Source organism: Syngnathus floridae, chromosome 8, assembly GCF_059516105.1.
Source record: "Syngnathus floridae isolate MCC-2025c chromosome 8, RoL_Sflo_1.0, whole genome shotgun sequence".
Lineage (NCBI taxonomy): Eukaryota > Metazoa > Chordata > Actinopteri > Syngnathiformes > Syngnathidae > Syngnathus > Syngnathus floridae.
In genome coordinates this window covers 3407501-3426314 of record NC_142420.1, presented here as the reverse complement: position 1 = coordinate 3426314, position 18814 = coordinate 3407501, and the positions used below count along the sequence as shown (strand labels likewise).

At 44.6% G+C, this 18814-nt stretch overlaps 1 protein-coding gene and 15 non-coding genes across 16 annotated transcripts; all 16 read left to right on the top strand.

The window, feature by feature from the left end:
• The first annotated feature begins 2337 nt into the window (after nucleotides 1-2337).
• On the top strand, nucleotides 2338-7515 carry LOC148394015 (uncharacterized). The gene is made up of 5 exons (XM_088383635.1): nucleotides 2338-2485; nucleotides 5150-5227; nucleotides 5292-5352; nucleotides 7180-7262; nucleotides 7325-7515. Exons 1-5 carry the CDS (start codon nucleotides 2447-2449, stop codon nucleotides 7406-7408), a joined length of 345 nt encoding a protein of 114 aa, XP_088239761.1. The 5' UTR covers nucleotides 2338-2446; the 3' UTR covers nucleotides 7409-7515.
• Nucleotides 7516-7588, top strand: trnat-agu (transfer RNA threonine (anticodon AGU)). Its single transcript has one exon. It is a non-coding gene; the product is annotated as a tRNA-Thr (tRNA).
• Nucleotides 7589-7846: 258 nt separating this feature from the next.
• Nucleotides 7847-7919, top strand: trnat-agu (transfer RNA threonine (anticodon AGU)). The gene has a single exon. It is a non-coding gene; the product is annotated as a tRNA-Thr (tRNA).
• Nucleotides 7920-8183: 264 nt separating this feature from the next.
• On the top strand, nucleotides 8184-8256 carry trnat-agu (transfer RNA threonine (anticodon AGU)). The gene has a single exon. It is a non-coding gene; the product is annotated as a tRNA-Thr (tRNA).
• A 258-nt stretch (nucleotides 8257-8514) lies between these two features.
• Nucleotides 8515-8587, top strand: trnat-ugu (transfer RNA threonine (anticodon UGU)). The gene has a single exon. It is a non-coding gene; the product is annotated as a tRNA-Thr (tRNA).
• A 262-nt stretch (nucleotides 8588-8849) lies between these two features.
• On the top strand, nucleotides 8850-8922 carry trnat-agu (transfer RNA threonine (anticodon AGU)). The gene has a single exon. It is a non-coding gene; the product is annotated as a tRNA-Thr (tRNA).
• Nucleotides 8923-9190: 268 nt separating this feature from the next.
• On the top strand, nucleotides 9191-9263 carry trnat-agu (transfer RNA threonine (anticodon AGU)). Its single transcript has one exon. It is a non-coding gene; the product is annotated as a tRNA-Thr (tRNA).
• A 266-nt stretch (nucleotides 9264-9529) lies between these two features.
• On the top strand, nucleotides 9530-9602 carry trnat-ugu (transfer RNA threonine (anticodon UGU)). The gene has a single exon. It is a non-coding gene; the product is annotated as a tRNA-Thr (tRNA).
• A 262-nt stretch (nucleotides 9603-9864) lies between these two features.
• trnat-agu (transfer RNA threonine (anticodon AGU)) lies at nucleotides 9865-9937 on the top strand. Its single transcript has one exon. It is a non-coding gene; the product is annotated as a tRNA-Thr (tRNA).
• A 268-nt stretch (nucleotides 9938-10205) lies between these two features.
• Nucleotides 10206-10278, top strand: trnat-agu (transfer RNA threonine (anticodon AGU)). Its single transcript has one exon. It is a non-coding gene; the product is annotated as a tRNA-Thr (tRNA).
• A 266-nt stretch (nucleotides 10279-10544) lies between these two features.
• Nucleotides 10545-10617, top strand: trnat-ugu (transfer RNA threonine (anticodon UGU)). The gene has a single exon. It is a non-coding gene; the product is annotated as a tRNA-Thr (tRNA).
• Nucleotides 10618-10885: 268 nt separating this feature from the next.
• Nucleotides 10886-10958, top strand: trnat-agu (transfer RNA threonine (anticodon AGU)). The gene has a single exon. It is a non-coding gene; the product is annotated as a tRNA-Thr (tRNA).
• A 262-nt stretch (nucleotides 10959-11220) lies between these two features.
• On the top strand, nucleotides 11221-11293 carry trnat-agu (transfer RNA threonine (anticodon AGU)). The gene has a single exon. It is a non-coding gene; the product is annotated as a tRNA-Thr (tRNA).
• A 266-nt stretch (nucleotides 11294-11559) lies between these two features.
• Nucleotides 11560-11632, top strand: trnat-ugu (transfer RNA threonine (anticodon UGU)). The gene has a single exon. It is a non-coding gene; the product is annotated as a tRNA-Thr (tRNA).
• Nucleotides 11633-11894: 262 nt separating this feature from the next.
• Nucleotides 11895-11967, top strand: trnat-agu (transfer RNA threonine (anticodon AGU)). Its single transcript has one exon. It is a non-coding gene; the product is annotated as a tRNA-Thr (tRNA).
• Nucleotides 11968-12236: 269 nt separating this feature from the next.
• On the top strand, nucleotides 12237-12309 carry trnat-agu (transfer RNA threonine (anticodon AGU)). Its single transcript has one exon. It is a non-coding gene; the product is annotated as a tRNA-Thr (tRNA).
• Nucleotides 12310-18814: the final 6505 nt, after the last annotated feature.

Genomic DNA, 18814 nt, shown 5'->3' with positions numbered 1-18814 from the left:
TATAATGCTTTGTAACACATCAGACTTTCTATGTCACACTTGGCTTGATGCGCTCTGACGGGTTGAAGAATTAGCAGCTAATCCTAGAAAACGGATTAGCCTCAGGGCTGTGGATTAACGGCCCCGCCTGTGGCCGTGACGGTGTCTAAAACCCTGCGCCTCCTGTTAATCGGCCTACGTCACACACTCATGCACGCGTGTAAACACTGAACGTGTCACACAGTGTGGTGCAAGCGTGGTGGGTGTGTTGATGTTGCAAGGGACAAACAAATGGATGCAGATGTGCCTATTGTTTAGTTTGCTTGCAATGGTGTCGGTCACACAGCAGGAACAACGACGAATGAGATTGATTTAAACCCAGTCTATTTTTCTTTTTAGTTGAACCTCCAAAATCGATTCAAAGGAGATTCAGCAGGATGGCACAAAATGTTGATGCTGGATGACCCACAGCAGGCGAAAAAAGTAAAAGATGCAGAATAATAAGTAAAAATACAGAAGAGTGTGAAAAATAGCATCTTGATGCAATACCATTGCTGTCAACACTAGGGGTCTCTAAAGTTTTTCTTGTGGCCATTTTTTTGAATTTTATAGATTTTTAACAGCCTGCTTGATAATGTTATTAGATAAAATATATTTTTTAAAATATAGCACCTTTTTTTAATTTAAATCAAAAATAAAAGTTCAATGTTACAAGGTATCGTTGTGTCCTAATAGGTCATTAAAATTGAATAAAAAATGCTTAATTTTTTAATGATGAAAAACTAATTTAATAACTAAAAAGTACATGGACCATTCCAAAACTTTCAATTTTTAAGGTAAAAACACAAAGATGAGACTACTTAACTTTGTTTCACTGCTTAGTATATGTTGACATGCAGAATATTGAATTAGTTTTAGTATCAAACACAAATGCAAGTAGTCCCCATAGTATCTTCCATTTTTCCATTTCAATGGAAAAAGTTTTGACATTCCTGCACTATGCATACATGGTATCATAGACATCATCAAATCAGATAACGTTTAATGTAAAGTATTTTCATATTTCTAAAGGGAAGTTACTGCTATAATCCATCCATCCATTTTCTGAACCACTTATCCTCACAAGGCACACGTTGCAGTGATTGACTAGCAAGCGACCAATCCAGGCAGGAGACATTAATGAGGATAAAATGGATAGATTGTATTATTTCTCTCTGAATGTTCTGAACTTCTGTGAACACGCAGGAGTAGTGGAGTGACTCAACAACACCTGTGCTGGTTGCATCTCGGTAGTGTGCTCACTTTTGACTCAATTGTGTCTTGCCTCAATTTGTCAACTATCAATTCCACACCATCGGCCAAGTTGTAATCTGCACCTTTATCCGCATCTGCACTGATTAGCGGCGGTCAAAGGTTCACCGAGTGGAAAGGCATAATCCTGATAAGCTATCTGGTTGGTCCTTGTTCCTGTGCTCAAAAATCAACCGGTCATGAAGAGACTTAAGATGGTTAGAACTGATTTCAACAATCTGTTTGGGCGCAGTCTTGATGAAACGCAGAAAGAGAGGAAGGCTTCCACAATCAAGCGAGGCCTTGGAAACTTCCAAATAAAAAGATCTGCACTGGTTCTCCCATTAGACCCTAAGGGACTGCTCCATATTGCACAGATGAGTCCTTTTAGGTGAAACAAAGTTGACTTCAAATCTGCATGATCAGCATTTATGAAGGTTGTTTTTTTTGTTTGTTAACCGGATGACCTAACTCTCCAAAATCCTTCTCGCACTCGGGTGGTGGCTGAGGAAAATGAGACCGCAGGAGAGGCCCATGCATCAACTTGACTGAAGGCCTCATCAATCTCCCGCCATGCATTTTTAATTCGGCATCGACGAGCATTTAAAGGGTATTCATGGCAACCGGCACAAAATAAAATATGCGCCATCATACCGAATTGTTCGGGGATGGTTTGGCTTTGCGGTCGTGCTTCACTTGACAGTAATGATAGCCTGCAGGGGAGACAGTGGACGTCTCAATGAGCCTGCATGCAGACGCTCTGTGCCTCGGGTCCTCTTGCACACTCTCGTTAAGTGTCTTATAAAGTCTGCATGATTTACGATTTATGCGTGTACTGTAGCTTTAAGAAAAATACACGCAAATGCATGAAGAGGCTGATAACCCCAGTTTCTGTTCAAGATGAAAGTAAACTTTTCTAGATTTTTGTTGCACTGATTGTCAGTGTCTGTGTGCTCACCCCTCCCTTCCTGTGTCTCTCGATGGACTCATCACAGTCACCTGCCTCTCGTTACCTGTCACGTATATAAGTCCTGTCTGCATGTCACACCCCTGTCAGATTGTTCTCGTCTCATGTCTTCTTGGTTCTAGTCTCCAGTCGAGTCTCTTGTCTGGCTTTGAGTTTGCTTCAATAAGCCCTGGTCCAAGCTGCATCTGGTCGCCCTGCTCCATACGATCCATGACACATAACGAAGCTGTCCTCCTTTTTTCCCACTGGGTCAGGTTTGAATACTACTCCTACTACTCCTACTACTACTAATAATAATAACAACAATAATAATAATAATGCTACTACTACTACTACTAATAATAATCCTCATCATCCTCCCGAGTGTTTCTGGATTTCACTTAAAATAAATATGCTACAATTTTTATTTAGAGTTTTGAGACTTAACACATTTAAAAGAAATGACGGTCTTTGGCTTACATAAATATATGACTTGTTTTTATAAATCATGAAATAAACACAAGGTGTCTTTTTCCAGTTGTCATTTGCTAATTTGATAATAACAGGGGTTAATTTATTTTTCGATTAAAAATGCCAAAATTTTTGTTGAGAAATGGGAAAGGAAATTGCTGCTCATACGAGATGAGCAAGCATATTACACACAACTCAAATTTAGTAAACCCTTTTACGACTACCACTTTTGACTTAACAAAATGCACAGTTAGAGGTCAAAATGCTACAGTTTAATTGCTTTTATTTCCTATGGGGAAATATGTTTTGAAAATTACAAAGGTCACGTATTTAATTTTAAACCTTAACATCATTAAAAAGCTATTCTGTGAAAACTATTCAGTTCGTTTTGATCCTCTTTTTGGTCTTAAAATGCTTAACTTGAGTTTGGGTTTCTGGTGTCAGCAAGTCAAACATGTTTAATAGAAGTGCAGATGACCTCACTTTGCAGCCACCGAGAGAATGATTCTGGAGAATTATTTTTTTTAATATATATGGCAACCACTCAGATGTTTAATGGTGGAAAAAAACAGGGAAATTCTTTTGTCAAGTAGCTCCCAAGAAGTCCTGCTTTAAACACAACTGGATGCTTTTGCAGGTGCATCCCCCTTGGATTACACTCGGTATGAATTTAGCCATTCCAAATGATGTATTTCTTTTATCTCTTAGCAGTGCTAGGTCGAGGGGTTTTCTGTGTCGCGATGAATTTGATTTATACGACGCAGATGTGCTGGGCCGTTGGGATGACTCAACAAAGCGAAGACTGTAAAACAAATAAGCGCGCTGAGGGAGCATGCCAGCATAGCTCCAACAGATGACAAAGTGCCTTTTCGTTTAGGAACCTCGTAAAAGGCAGATCACGATGAACACGGATGGATGAGTCCCCGCACGTCACCGTTGCCAATGATCATTAGTGCTGTCAATGGAGATTCGTTGAATTATGATTGTCCTGCTGTGACCTTGCTATTTGGACATAACTTTTGGGATTTTTATTTCTAAGCTTTCAAACTGGAATCCAAAAGATCTTTAATGGTCAAGGAAGAAGTTACAAAAAATGTCATTTCTACTTGAGGGATCTTCATAATTTCCTTGGCAATTGTTGCATTACTTGACCTTTCTGTAGGCTAACTTTGAGTTAGTTAACTTTATATTCTATATGTTTACTTTAGTTAATAATGTTCTGTCAGAAAAAAGTTGTTACATTGCTTTTCTTTGAAATATTTTAACAAACTTTATTCTGTTTGCCGATTTCTAATCAGTCTGGCGACCAGACCAGATCCAGCTGGGTTAGATTCCAGCTCTCCAGCGACCCTAATGAAGACAAGTGCTGTAAAAAAATGTATGGCTGCAGTGTTCCAGGATCATAGTGAAGGAACAAAACAACAACCTTCAATTCCTGGTTATTGAGATGACGACGATTTGCCGCGTAAGCGGAATCGTCTACATTTTTCTGAGATTTTCCACTCATTTTCGAAGTAGTCTGCAGCAACAGGCCAAAGAGAAAATTTGGATCGTTCACCTATCCCAGGAGCATTGCGCCAAAAATTAGCTGCTTCCAAGTGGAATTCCCACATAGGCCAATGGAAAAAGCCGTCACGGAGTTTTGATTCTTCCAAAAGTAGGCGCAAAATGAAAGTTGAGTGGAGCGCAATCACGGGAATAATGTTGCGAATAAACGGCTAAAACTCGAAGGGGGCTAGAAAGTGCTGACGCTTGACGAGATGCTGCAGCTAAAGCAACAATGACTTTGTTTGAGGCTTCCAATCATATCGGGTGCTGGCGACATGACGTTTTTGGATTGCTTGGCATGGTGCTTTCCAGGAATCAAGCGAGCAACCACATTTCACAACGTAACTTCATCAACATCTGCACAACTATGCAAACGTGATGCCCTGCAGGAGGTTGTTTTCATTCCTTTTCCCTTTTTTTTTTTTTTTTTTGATCAGGTTGGCTGACATAAGTGAGCACTAAAAAATTACCCTGAGGTTGCTTTGGGCGCTTTTTTGTCTTGCATATTCCAAAACAAGGAGGGCCCACAAAAAGAAGCGTGTTTTGATAGACATATTTGAACTAAAAGATGTGGTTACCTAAAAAAATTGCCTGAGAGGTTCATAAAAGTTTGATGATAAATGACTGAACGTCACCACAATTTGCTTTCATTGCCATTTTTTGGCTCCCTCAAGCGACTTCAACTTATTTCTCTCAAAATTTGTGGTTTCTTAAAACGTGCAATGTGCTTTTTGAAACAAGGTGCCGACACAGAACACGTGATACCTTCCAGGAGGTCGTAGTGGTTTGGTTTTTATCAAGGAGGCTGACATCGAAGTACAGAGCTTCTCTTTGTAATCAAGGTTCAATGCGGAGCAGATTCTTTGGCAGCAGCTCAGAACAAATGGTGATTTTTTTTTTTTTTCTTTCTTTCAGCAAGCATCAGCAATATCTTTGGCCCCGTGTCTGATTGTTGTCATGTTCCACAATCTCCCAGCATGGAACGACGTGAGGGTCAGTGTGAACAGTCAAGAAAACAAACACTGATAAACTAACATTGTTGTACTCCCTTCTGCAGGCCATTCCTTCTCAAGAAGCTCATGGAGTGATGTCATGGCCAAAATGGTTTCTTCTGCAATGTGAGTCGTTGCATAATAGTCTGCATGGCTTTGGCGGGTGGGTAATAAGAACAGTGTTCAGGGTCTCAGAGGATCTCAGACTAACCTGACTGGAAGTCCGATTTTCTCTTTGCCCAGGGAACAAAACAGCTGCGCAATTATTATTCCCAAGGGCACTTTGCTGTGATACCCGGCGGTTAAAATGTCATCAGCGATCCTGAGGGTGATTTTAAGTGAGACTGAAAAAACAATCCAAATACTGCCCCATCAAAATATGTGGTTCAACTTAAGAGCCTTACATTTTAAAAATGCTAAATTCAAACTTTTAAAGTTCCTTTTGAACCCTAAGGTTTTGAAAGGCATATTCTTCAAAAATGTTTGTTTTCTGTCTCATAGTATTTTTGTAGAAAGGTAAAAATGGATATTTGCGCCGTTATGGGAGTGAACACAGTGAACACATGATGCGCCAGTTTTTACGCTGACATTTACGTAGACAGTTTTCACATGCAAAAATAAGTGTGAATATTTATCCAGAGGCTGCCAGGCGCAATTGGGGTACCTTGTGTGCGAGGGGCTTATGTAACACGTGAGGATCAGGCGAGTCAGACACACACTGTGCTTCCTCCTGACTGGACAAAGTGTTCTCCCGGGCCCTCAGAGAAGCAATAAAAGAGCATCTGAGAAGCATTGGCAAGTGGACGCAGCCACCGTGACATCACCTACTCGTTTATGCGGTTTGGCGTTGAGGCCGAATTCTCAACCAAGGGGGATTTTACAAATGGAGGTGGCCATATTTCAACCAGCAAGACAATGCAATAAGACTAAATCTGATCCAAACAAAATCATAGGTCAAGGCAGATAGGAAATTGATCATTTTTAGAGAAAGCACGTGCATCCAAATGCTAATTGGCAGAATGACACTTGGGAGAAAACTAGGACTTTCTGTATTTACTATAATAAAGTCACATCCCAGACATCAGGAGTCTGGTTTTTTAAACATTCTGCAATGGGTAATAGCAAAACATACTGTTTAAATTCTTGTTAATATTCGAATAATGGATTACCAATTGCAGCAGTCGGCAGCCAATCTCAGAATTTAAATCAATTTGTGAACCACAGTGATGTTATGAAATGCGCCAAGTAATAGGATGGGACGAAAATGATGCTGCACCACACGACTGGGGGAGGGAATGGTGCCGACTTCAAACATTGCTGTGGAGTTTGATAATGTAAACACCTCAGGCCCAATTCGAACTGTGGATTTTAGATAGAGAGTTGCGGGTTCGGCATTTAGATAGAGTTTGAATAATTTAGAAATAGAAAAAAAGATATAGGCGATAATATGGAGTTTGTTTATATTTTGGAGAGTTTAGAGAGAGAAACTCTCTGTACCACATTTGATCAAATGTTACTCGTGTTTTGTGGCATGCTGTCATCTTTTATTCTTTTCTTTTTTAAATGGAGTGAAATGGTGTTTTTAAAAGCTGCAGTGGTTGAGTCCAAAAAAGGAAGTGCCGAAAACCAGTACTAGTTCAAGGCTTGCCTCACAAGCAAACCAGTTTTCTACCCAAGGCCTGGCTTCATTCATCTCATACAAACATATAAAAATAAACTGTCTTTGATTTTCTTGGTGAATCATCTATGAAAAAAAAAAGTGTTCCATTTCCCACTTTGATATAAAGCAGATTCCCTTCAGGATTACAAAAGCCAAAAGGATGGGAAGAATTCCATTTGACCACTTTTCTAAAGAAAACTGACTGCTGGATGGAGCTCCTTTGTTGGTTTGATTTGGATAGCAGTCGTGTTTGAGACGCAGACTTACTAATTCAAATTTCCTATTGTTTTCAGCCGTATATTTGATTTGGAGGGACGTGGCACAGGCTCGCCGGATGAGATGTGACCTCATAAGCCTCACGGAGCCTGAAATGAGAGTGAGTCCATTTTTCATTCATTTGTTTGGATGTCATTTCAAACTGCGTGATGTTTCATTCAGAGCCAAGCGTTCAGCAGTCGCACCAAGCATCCGCCGAACGTGCTGTACTGGGAGGCAGCGTGCAGGAGGCGACTATTTCAGTAGACGATATGCATCTGTGGGAATCCGGGAAGACTTCTGTCAGAGGGGAACTCAGCTTGCTTGTTTTTGTAATAGTCTTGTAATATTATAACTGTATGTTTTCTTAAACAGGCCTTGTAGCTCAATGGTTAGAGCACTGGTCTAGTAAACCAGGGGTTGTGAGTTCAATTCTCACCGAGGCCTGATAAATAATTTGTTGCGAGAACTGGATTAGTAATAGCTGAAGTTGAAACTCCGTAGATGTTCACCATGGTGACGAGCATTTGTGTAGAGAGTTATGAGTTCCTTTTGATTTAGGCGGCAAGGTGGTGCACTGGTTGGCACGTCCGCCTCACAGTTCAGAGGGTGCGTGTTCAATTCGACCTTTGGTTCTGCCAGTGTTTTCTCCGTTCCTGCGTGGGTTTTCTCCGGGCACTCCCACTTCCCACAAAGGTGTATGTAGGCCTTGTAGCTCAATGGTTAGAGCACTGGTCTAGTAAACCAGGGGTTGTGAGTTCAATTCTCACTGAGGCCTGTCAACTCATTTGCTGCATGAGCTGGATTAGTAATAGCTGAGGGGGAAACTACATGGATGTGCACCATGGTTTTGGTGACCAGCATTTGTGTACAGAGTTATTAATTCTTTTTATTTTAGGCGGTAAGGTGGTGCACTGGTTAGGACCTCCGCCTCACAGTTCAGAGGGTGCGTGTTCAATTCGACCTTTGGTTCTGCCAGTGGTTTCTCCGTTCCTGCGTGGGTTTTCTCCGGGCACTCCCACTTCCCACAAAGGTGTATGTAGTCCTTGTAGCTCAATGGTTAGAGCACTGGTCTAGTAATCCAGGGGTTGTGAGTTCAATTCTCACCGAGGCCTGATAGATCATTTGCTGCGTGACCTGGATTAGTAATAGCTGAGGTTGAAACTCTGTAGATTTTCACCATGGTGACCAGCATTTGTGTAGAGAGTTATGAGTTCCTTTTGATTTAGGCGGCAAGGTGGTGCACTGGTTGGCACGTCTGCCTCACAGTTCAGAGGATGCGTGTTCAGTTCCACCTTCGGTCGTGCCAGTGGTTTCTCCATTCCTGCGTGGGTTTTCTCCGGGCACTCCCACTTCCCACAAACCTACATGTAGGCCTTGTAGCTCAATGGTTAGAGCACTGGTCTTGTAAACCAGGGGTTGTGAGTTCAATTCTCGCCAAGGCCTGGTCAATCTATTGCTGTGTGAGCTGGATTAATAATGGCTGAGGCTGAAACTACATAAATGTTCACCATGGTTCTGGTGTCCAGCATTTGTGTAGAGAGTTGGTAGTTCCTTTTGTTTTAGGCAGCAAGGTGATCCACCGGTTAGCACGTCCGCCTCACAGTTCAGAGGGTGTGTGTTCGATTCCACCTTTGGTCCTGCCAGCTTTCTCCGTTCCTGCGTGGGTTTTCTACAGGCACTCCCACTTCCCACAGACCTTCATGTAGGCCTTGTAGCTCAATGGTTAGAGCACTGGTCTAGTAAACCAGGGGTTGTGAGTTCAATTCTCACCGAGGCCTGATAACTCAATTGCTGCGTGAGTTGAATTAATAATAGCTGAGGTTGAAACTTCGTAGATGTTCACCATAGTTCTGGTGACCAGCATTTGTGAAGAGAGTTATTAGTTCCTTTTAATTTAGGCAGCAAGGTGGGCCACTGGTTAGCACGTCCGCCTCACAGTTCAGAGGGTGTGTGTTCGATTCCACCTTCAGTCATGCCAGTGTTTAGTTTCTCCATGCCTGCGTGGGTTTTCTCCGGGCACTCCCACTTCCCACAAATCTACATGTAGGCCTTGTAGCTCAATGGTTAGAGCACTGGTCTAGTAAACCAGGGGTTGTGTGTTCAATTCTCACCAAGGCCTGTTAACTCATTTGCTGCGTGAGCTGGATCAATAATAGCTGAGGTTGAAATTATATAAATGTTCACCAAGGTTCAGGTGACCAGCATTTGTGTAGAGAGTTATTAGTTCTTTCTGTTTTAATCGGCAAGGTGGTGCACTGGTTGGCACGTCTGCTTCCCAGTTCAGAGGGTGCGTGTTCAATTCCACTTTCGGTCCTGCCAGTGTTTTTTCTCCGTACCTGCGTGGCTTTTGTCCGGGCACTCCCACTTCCCACAAATCAACATGTAGGCCTTGTAGCTCAATGGTTAGAGCACTGGTCTTGTAAACCAGGGGTTGTGAGTTCAATTCTCGCCAAGGCCTGGTAAATCTTTTGCTGTGTGAGCTGGATTAATAATGGCTGAGGCTGAAACTACATAAATGTTCACCATGGTTCTGGTGACCAGCATTTGTGTAGAGAGTTAGTAGTTCCTTTTGTTTTAGGCGGCAAGGTGATGCACTGGTTAGGACATCCGCCTCACAGTTCAGAGGGTGCGTCTTCGATTCCACCTTCGGTCCTGCCAGCTTTCTCCGTTCCTGCGTGGGTTTTCTCCGGGCACTCCCACTTCCCACAAACCTCCATGTAGGCCTTGTAGCTCAATGGTTAGAGCACTGGTCTAGTAAACCAGGGGTTGTGAGTTCAATTCTCACCAAGGCCTGTTAACTCATTTGCTGCGTGAGTTGGATTAATAATAGCTGAGGTTGAAACTTCGTAGATGTTCACCATGGTTCTGGTGACCAGCATTTGTGAAGAGAGCTATTAGTTCCTTTTGATTTAGGCAGCAAGGTGGGCCACTGGTTAGCACGTCCGCCTCACAGTTCAGAGGGTGTGTGTTCGATTCCACCTTCAGTCATGCCAGTGTCTAGTTCCTCCATGCCTGCGTGGGTTTTCTCCGGGCACTCCCACTTCCCACAAATCTACGTGTAGGCCTTGTAGCTCAATGGTTAGAGCACTGGTCTAGTAAACCAGGGGTTGTGAGTTCAATTCTCACCAAGGCCTGTTAACTCATTTGCTGCGTGAGCTGGATTAATAATAGCTGAGGTTGAAATTATATAAATGTTCACCAAGGTTCAGGTGACCAGCATTTGTGTAGAGAGTTATTAGTTCTTTCTGTTTTGATCGGCAAGGTGGTGCACTGGTTGGCACGTCCGCCTCACAGTTCAGAGGGTGCGTGTTCAATTCCACTTTCGGTCCTGCCAGTGTTTTTTCTCCGTGCCTGCGTGGCTTTTGTCCGGGCACTCCCACTTCCCACAAATCTACATGTAGGCCTTGTAGCTCAATGGTTAGAGCACTGGTCTTGTAAACCAGGGGTTGTGAGTTCAATTCTCACCTAGGCCTGTTAACTCATTTGCTGCGTGAGTTGGATTAATAATAGCTGAGGTTGGAACTTCGTAGATGTTCACCATGGTTCTGGTGACCAGCATTTGTGAAGAGAGCTATTAGTTCCTTTTGATTTAGGCAGCAAGGTGGGCCACTGGTTAGCACGTCCGCCTCACAGTTCAGAGGGTGTGTGTTCGATTCCACCTTCAGTCATGCCAGTGTCTAGTTCCTCCATGCCTGCGTGGGTTTTCTCCGGGCACTCCCACTTCCCACAAATCTACATGTAGGCCTTGTAGCTCAATGGTTAGAGCACTGGTCTAGTAAACCAGGGGTTGTGAGTTCAATTCTCACCGAGGCCTGTTAACTCATTTGCTGCGTGAGCTGGATTACTAATAGCTGAGGTTGAAACGCCGGAGATGTTCACCATGGTTCTGGTGACCAGCATTTGTGTAGAGAGTTAGTAGTTCCTTTTGTTTTAGGCGGCAAGGTGATGCACTGGTTAGGACATCCGCCTCACAGTTCAGAGGGTGCGTCTTCGATTCCACCTTCGGTCCTGCCAGCTTTCTCCGTTCCTGCGTGGGTTTTCTACAGGCACTCCCACTTCCCGCAGACCTCCATGTAGGCCTTGTAGCTCAATGGTTAGAGCACTGGTCTAGTAAACCAGGGGTTGTGAGTTCAATTCTCACTGAGGCCTGTTAACTCATTTGCTGCGTGAGCTGGATTAATAATAGCTGAGGTTGAAGTTATATAAATGTTCACCAAGGTTCAGGTGACCAGCATTTGTGTAGAGAGTTATTAGTTCTTTCTGTTTTAATCGGCAAGGTGGTGCACTGGTCGGCACGTCCGCTTCACAGTTCAGAGGGTGCGTGTTCAATTCCACTTTCGGTCCTGCCAGTGTTTTTTCTCCGTGTCTGCGTGGCTTTTGTCCGGGCACTCCCACTTCCCACAAATCAACATGTAGGCCTTGTAGCTCAATGGTTAGAGCACTGGTCTTGTAAACCAGGGGTTGTGAGTTCAATTCTCGCCAAGGCCTGGTAAATCTATTGCTGTGTGAGCCGGATTAATAATGGCTGAGGCTGAAACTACATAAATGTTCACCATGGTTCTGGTGACAAGCATTTGTATAGAGAGTTAGTAGTTCCTTTTGTTTTAGGCGGCAAGGTGATGCACTGGTTAGGACATCCGCCTCACAGTTCAGAGGGTGCGTCTTCGATTCCACCTTCGGTCCTGTCAGCTTTCTCCGTTCCTGCGTGGGTTTTCTACCGGCACTCCCACTTCCCACAGACCTCCATGTAGGCCTTGTAGCTCAATGGTTAGAGCACTGGTCTAGTAAACCAGGGGTTGTGAGTTCAATTCTCACCGAGGCCTGTAAACTCATTTGCTGCGTGAGCTGGATGAAAAAATAGCTGAGGTTGAAACTCCGTAAATGTTCACAATGGTTCTGGTGACCAGCATTTGTGTAGAGAGTTATTAGTTTCTTTTGATTTAGGCAGCAAGGTGGTGCACTGGTTAGCACGTCTGCCTCACAGTTCAGAGGGTGTGTGTTCGATTCCACCTTCAGTCATGCCAGTGTGTAGTTCCTCCATGCCTGCGTGGGTTTTCTCCGGGCACTCCCACTTCCCACAAATCTACATGTAGGCCTTGTAGCTCAATGGTTAGAGCACTGGTCTAGTAAACCAGGGGTTGTGAGTTCAATTCTCACCAAGGCCTGTTAACTATTTTTGCTTCGTGAGCTGGATTAATAATAGCTGAGGATGAAACTACACAAATGTTCATGTTCTGGTGACCAGCATTTGTGTAGAGAGTTATTAATTTGTTTTGTTTTAGGTGGCAAGGTGTTGCACTGGTTAGCACGTCCGCCTCACAGTTCAGAGGGTACGTGTTCGATTCCACCTTCGGCCCTGCCTCTATGGAGTTTGCACGGATTCTCCGTACCTGCGTGGGTTTTCTCCAGGCACTCCCACTTCACACAAAGCCGCATGTAGACCTTGTAGCTCAATGGTTAGAGTACTGGTCTAGAAAGCCAGGGGTTCTAAGTTCAATTTTCACTGAGGTCTGCTAACTCAAAAGTATGAATCTTTTCAGTGAACAAGAGTGACAGAATCTCTTCCTAAAGGGATTTGTTTCTTTTTCAATTCATATGACTTGTTGTTAGTCACCTAAATGTTGAACAGAGGCTGTGATTTACCGAAGTCAAATTCCTTGTTTGGCACGCTCAAACATGGCGAATAAAAAACTCTTGAATCTTCAACCAGTAGGTGTCAGTAATGCCCATTGAAGCTGGTGCCACCTCGTCGTAACACAGAACGAAGAATTGCGCCGAGCGCCGCTGGACGATCAGGAGAAGAAGATTTGAATTGACGGATGTGACGTCAGGGCTTTAGGTAAATTGAAGACAGGTGTGCTCAAGGGAGTTATCATATGCAGGTACCCCCGAGCGCATGGCGGCGGACTTGCTCTCAGGTAAGCTAGCATGCGAGCAAATGTTTGTCGTCTCCTGCCGTTTTTCACGACGGACGCCTTGTTTGTTGCACGATTGGCACGCTTTGTTGCCTTTTCTCACAAGCCTTTTTTTAAAATTATTATTTATTTGGTTTGTTGCAGGATTGTCGTACTCAAGTGACTCGCCCACGTCACGTTCACCGCGACGGTGGGCCTGGAGGTAAATTGTAGGCCACAGGCAATTTAGCCCGTGAGCAAATGTTTGCAGTTTCTTACGATGCTATTTTTTTATTTCTTGCAGGATTTTCGCTGTCTAGGGAGTGCTTGAGGTTTGGGCACGGAATGCCACAATCGAATTTGCGTCGCGTCGTTTCGCGTTTTGGTGGTATTTTAAATGTCTTTCGCGGGTTTATTTTTCAATGCTGGCCAGCATTTTTTCATTCATTTGTTTGTAGAAGGTTCGTAAATGACGCCGCCGATAAGCGCGTGTTTGTCTGACTATAGGAAATGTTAGTTTGACTCTAGTCAACTAAACAATTTTTTAATTATTTTATATTATGCGTGTGCCATTTCCGTGTCGTGCAAACTGGTGAATGTAACGAATATGTCACGTCATGTCCAAATCGGACCAAATCCATTCAAAGATGGCGCCCGCCCGCTCTCGTTCCGTTACGCAACAAACATTTGCGCAGGTTATTTTCTCCCGTTTTGGACGCCGCCAACCTGGATCATCTGTCCAATGTGAGGTGAGTTGTAGATGATGAAATTAAAATGTGAATTATAATCTTGAATAATTCTCATAATTTACTACAATGTAATGATTATATATTTTTTCAAATGTAAAACTCTACTTAGAATGTATAAAATTAAAATATTAACTATAATTTTGATAAATTATTATAACTTACTACAATGATATTTTTTTTAGATGTAAAACTCCTAGTATGTATAATTGTTGGTAAAAAAAATCATGCTATTGCTTGTCTTTTGTAGCACTAAAAAAGGCTGCCCAGCCAGTATCCTTCTATACAAAGCAAGCAGGAGGCTCTTGAGGAGCCCTTTCAGTGATGTTAAGGACACTGAGCAAGAGTCGTCCTAAATCAGGTGAAAACCTGTTTTTGTCAAGTTTCAGCTTCCAAACACACAATGGTGGTCAAGTTTTAGCTTCCCAGCACACAATTAATGGCTGTCTGTGTTTTTGTAGGCTGCAAGAGGAGCCGAATGGGAAAAGGAGCAATAGCCTATCCAAAGGCGCAATGGCCTATCCAAAGGAGCAATGGCCTATCCAAAGGAGCAATGGCCTATCCAAAGGAGCAATGGCCTATCCAAAGGCGCAATGGCCTATCCAAAGGCGCAATGGCCTATCCGAAGGCGCAGTGGCCTATCCGAAGGCGCAGTGGCCTATCCGAAGGCGCAGTGGCCTATCCGAAGGCGCAGTGGCCTATCCGAAGGCGCAGTGGCCTGTCCGAAGGCGCAGTGGCCTGTCCGAAGGCGCAGTGGCCTGTCCGAAGGCGCAGTGGCCTGTCCGAAGGCGCAGTGGCCTGTCCGAAGGCGCAGTGGCCTGTCCGAAGGAGCAATGCCATATCCAAAGGAGCAATGCCATATCCAAAGGAGCAATGGCCATATCCAAAGGAGCAATGGCCATATCCAAAGGAGCAATGCCATATCCAAAGGAGCAATGCCATATCCAAAGGAGCAATGCCATATCCAAAAGAGCAAAGCCATATCAAGTCAAGAGTCAAGCAGCACGCCGCAAAAGTCAACATGTGCGGATCATGTGCCCAGGAGGGGCAGTGTGGTTGCCTTTGGTTATGGGTGCACGACGGAAAGGTTGCAGGTGTGGACAGTGTTTGGGGGTCTGACGGTTGGTCTTGCTTAAGAGGTTGTGGCTTATCTGGATCCAGCGGTGTCTTGTGCTTGGTTGCCATTGTCGGCTCACTTGGGGGAGGACGTGGTGACTTGGATGGAGACAAAACTGAACTTTGATGTCCAAGCTTGCCATATGACTTGTACCATTTTGTGTCTTTTTCTAACCTGCCACTGTCGTGCTTTCTGCGTTCTTTGTTCTCCCCCATCGGTGTAGGGCGGCGTTGGAGCGAGCCGATCCCGAATGTCCAATTTTGCAATTTGACTCGTACCATGTTGTCTTTTTCTAACCTGCCACTGTTGCACTTCATCTAACCCTAACCTACCACCACTGTGGTACTTGCGTTCTTTGTTCTCCCCTAGGTGTAGGACAGCATTGGAGCGAGACGGTAACATTTTGTCTTTTTCTAACCTACCACTGTCGTGCTTGATCTAAGCTGTGTGTCCTTTGTTCTCTAGGTGTAGGGGGCGGTGTTTGGGCGAGCCGGTCCACGAGGAAGACGTAATGATGCGCGCAGCGCCCAACTCATTGCATGTTCTGCCATTTGCAGGCCGGACGCAAAAGGGGGGGGCGCACGGCCCGATCCAACCCGGCGACGGTCACCAATAGTAGCTAGCCGCTGTGATCAAGTAAGCAAGTGACCGACAACTTGGGGTGCTCTTTTAGTTTCTAACATTTGTTTCTGTTTCTGCAGATGGCGACCGGGATGTGACACGATCTGATCAGAGGTGAACGGACCGCTGTGGCATCGCTCTGAAGTCGCCGAGTTTTGAGGGAGACCCGCTTCCCTGGAGGCGTCGACCTGCACAGCGTCAACGTGTGAAATGAATTTATTTATTATTTTTTTTAATTACACCAGCGGTGTCCCAATGTCTGCTTGAGGGCTGCATACTGAAACAAATTCAGAATTCTTTAACGCAAATTCATTAAATCAATCACGAAAAGTTGCCGTTGATATTTAGTGCTACAAAGCAGTGTTGTGTTCATTCGTGTGGTGTTGATCAAGTTGCCCCGAGGCTGCCATTTGGACACCAATGGTGACGTGTGTAGGGCTGCACGTGTATTGGAAAACTGCCATATGGTGGTCTAGGTTATTGACATGCACTTTAAGACAGCAAAGATTTTTTTTTTTCATGTCTCAAATGAAACACGTTTCCTTGCCTAACCATTTGTAATGAGTTAAGACGATAAGTCATTGATGTAAGTTAGTTAACTAATCTAACTGATCTCGTTGCGATCAAATAGTTAACCTCCATCCAAGAATTTTGCACAACTTGCCTCAATGCAGTGGTCTGGCCCAATACTGCCATATCATTGATTTTCCAAAATGTTGTGCAGCCCTCATTGAGTGCCAAACGCGCAGCGACGGCAAGCGCAAGCGACGGCAAGCGCAAGCGACGGCAAGCGCAAGCGACGGCAAGCGCAAGCGACGGCAAGCGCAAGCGACGGCAAGCGCAAGCGACGGCAAGCGCAAGCGACGGCGCAGCGAGACTTTTGTGCTTGTCTTGCAAGGTGGAAGAGACGATGTATGAAACGAAGAGCCGGTGGATGGAGGCCACCAGACCCGCGATTGGTGAGCGGGTTGCAAAGGAAGGAATCACCCAAAGAAAGCAGTCGCCAAGTGTTGAAGAGGAGCCTGACGCATGACTGGCCAAGGCTGGCCAGAGGCGGTGACATGGCAATCCAATCTGCAAGCGTAGTGTACACACTTGTTGGTTTTAATTTGATTTCCTTATTTTTCTGCCTTTCAGCTGGCAGCGGATGGGGCGAGCGCCAGCCTGCACCGAGAGGGACTGGGCTGCACCCACAAGACCAGGGAGGGGGCAGGTAATGAGTACGTTGACAGAAGTGAACCGCGTAACTTGTAGCACGCACGGGCATTTGGGTTGCTGTGACCCTCTAGATACGAATTGGCAAAGTAGACAGCCCCTGCCTCTCTCCCTGCCTCCCCCCTTTCTTTCTCCAATGTGCCCGGCAGTACCTGCATGGCCTGGTGCACTCAGGATGGAACGTGGCTATACCTTGCCCTTTGTGGAATACCAGGGTATAATGTCTGCCAGACTGGGTCCCAGTGTCGTCGACGGTGTCGAGGACAAGGAGATTCTCCGTGACGCTCTCCGTGACGTCACGTTTTCCTCAATTTTTCCTCTCGGGGCCAAGCCAGCTCTACTCAGGGGGAACTGGCCGGTTGCGCTTAAGTGCGCACCAAAGCCTCTTTTCATCTCCTCTCGCTCTCTCCCTCCCTCCCTCCCTCCCTTTTTGTAAGGGGTTAAACATTTCATAACCCGGATCGCTCCAATGCGGGAGGGCCGTATGAGACATGCGCCAGCCCGTGCGTGCCGCTAGTTACCTGATTCAAACTTACCTTAGTCAAGGTTGGGGGGGTGCTAGTGGAATTTTTCCCCTTGCCAAAACCAACACAATATGTCTGCCTTTCAGGATTGCTGGGGCACTGGATCGGACGAGTGCCTTCACAGAGAGGGCCTGGACAGGACCGCGGGACCAGAGGGTAATAATAAAAAACTTTATTTGCAGAGCACCTTTCATACAAGAAATGCAGCTCAAAGCACTTTACAACAATGAAAGAAATTATAAGCATCGAATTCTTCATATAGGAACAGACATAAAAAGAAAACAAAAACGTTCATGTATGCATACGCAATTAATAAAGGGAGCTTAGAATAGGAGCAAGCTTTAATAGACAGGTAATGAGCACGTCCACAGAAGTGAACCGCATGCAACAGAGTGCCGTTTTTCTTTTTGCAGTGGCACGAGGCGGAGGATGAGTCCAAACGTCGAATACCGGCCGGGGGGGGAGCCAACCTTCGCCCGTGATGAGCGGCCGACACGAGACGGACGAGTGCGGATGCGGCGAGGCCAAAGCGCCCAGCCAGCATTTAAGGAGAGTATGACTGCGTTTTTTCTTTTGTCCTTTCTTTCCTTACCATCCCTCCACTTTTTCACTGGGTGTGCACACTGGCTATCTGCATGATGCCTCTTTCTCTCTCTCTCTCAGCGCCGCGTCATTTTGCAATATTGTTTTACTGTTGTTTTTTTAATCATGAAATGAACTGTTTGTACTGTAATTGTGTGTGTACCACTGAACTGCAATTAAACTGTGAACTGAATTCAAGTGGTCCATTTTAAACATTGGCATTGGCAGGCTATCGTGCATACAAACTGGAATCATTTGAGACATTCTCAATGACAAGACAATTGTAAAGTTAGGCTGAAACAAAATTGACTTAAATATGCAGTGTCAGGCTTTTTATTTATTTTTTTAACTACACAAAGAAAAGCGGCATGCATTCTAAATTGTTGACAAAAGCCAAGTAGCCAGACACCCATAGATGCAAACGACAAGTGTACAAACGGTCTCTGTTGCGATCAGTAAGTCATCTTTGGCAACCCTGCTTTAAAATGGCCACCGAACTCAGAATCTTGCAGAATGTTGGTACATTTTTCTGTAAGAGTAAAAGCTGTTGTTTGAATCTAGTCAGAGCCATTTTTTGGTTAGTTTTGAATCGTCATGCATCATGTGGGCATTCTTGTGAATAAAATCAACAGTGGTGTGTTTGCTTCCTGTTGGTGGTCTTGTAAATAAAGTCAACTTTGGTGTCAATCATCATTCGCGAGGTGCCTCAATCGATGGTGCATCTCTTGAATGTGGAACTTATTGCATGTTTTGTTACAGGGCTTGATGTCTTCATTGGCTGTTTGACTACAAAAAAGGCTGTTGCTGTCCAGTCCAGGTTGCTGCTATAGTCAATTGAATTTATAAACATAGCGTGCAACTTCCAGGACCTTAGCTTTCAATTCAAAGCAGAGTTGCTAAACTACACGGCCAGCCTCGGCACATGAACTGGGTGGTACCACCCAGTTCAGAGTGAAGTAAAGGCCAGAATG

Coding starts and splice junctions, on each gene's coding strand:
- LOC148394015 (XM_088383635.1), top strand. CDS start 2,447: ATGACACATAACGAAGCTGTCCTCCTTTTTTCCCACTGG. Junction 2,486..5,149: donor TCCTCCTTTTTTCCCACTGG/GTCAGGTTTGAA, acceptor TCTTTCTTTCAG/CAAGCATCAGCAATATCTTT. Junction 5,228..5,291: donor CAGCATGGAACGACGTGAGG/GTCAGTGTGAAC, acceptor TCCCTTCTGCAG/GCCATTCCTTCTCAAGAAGC.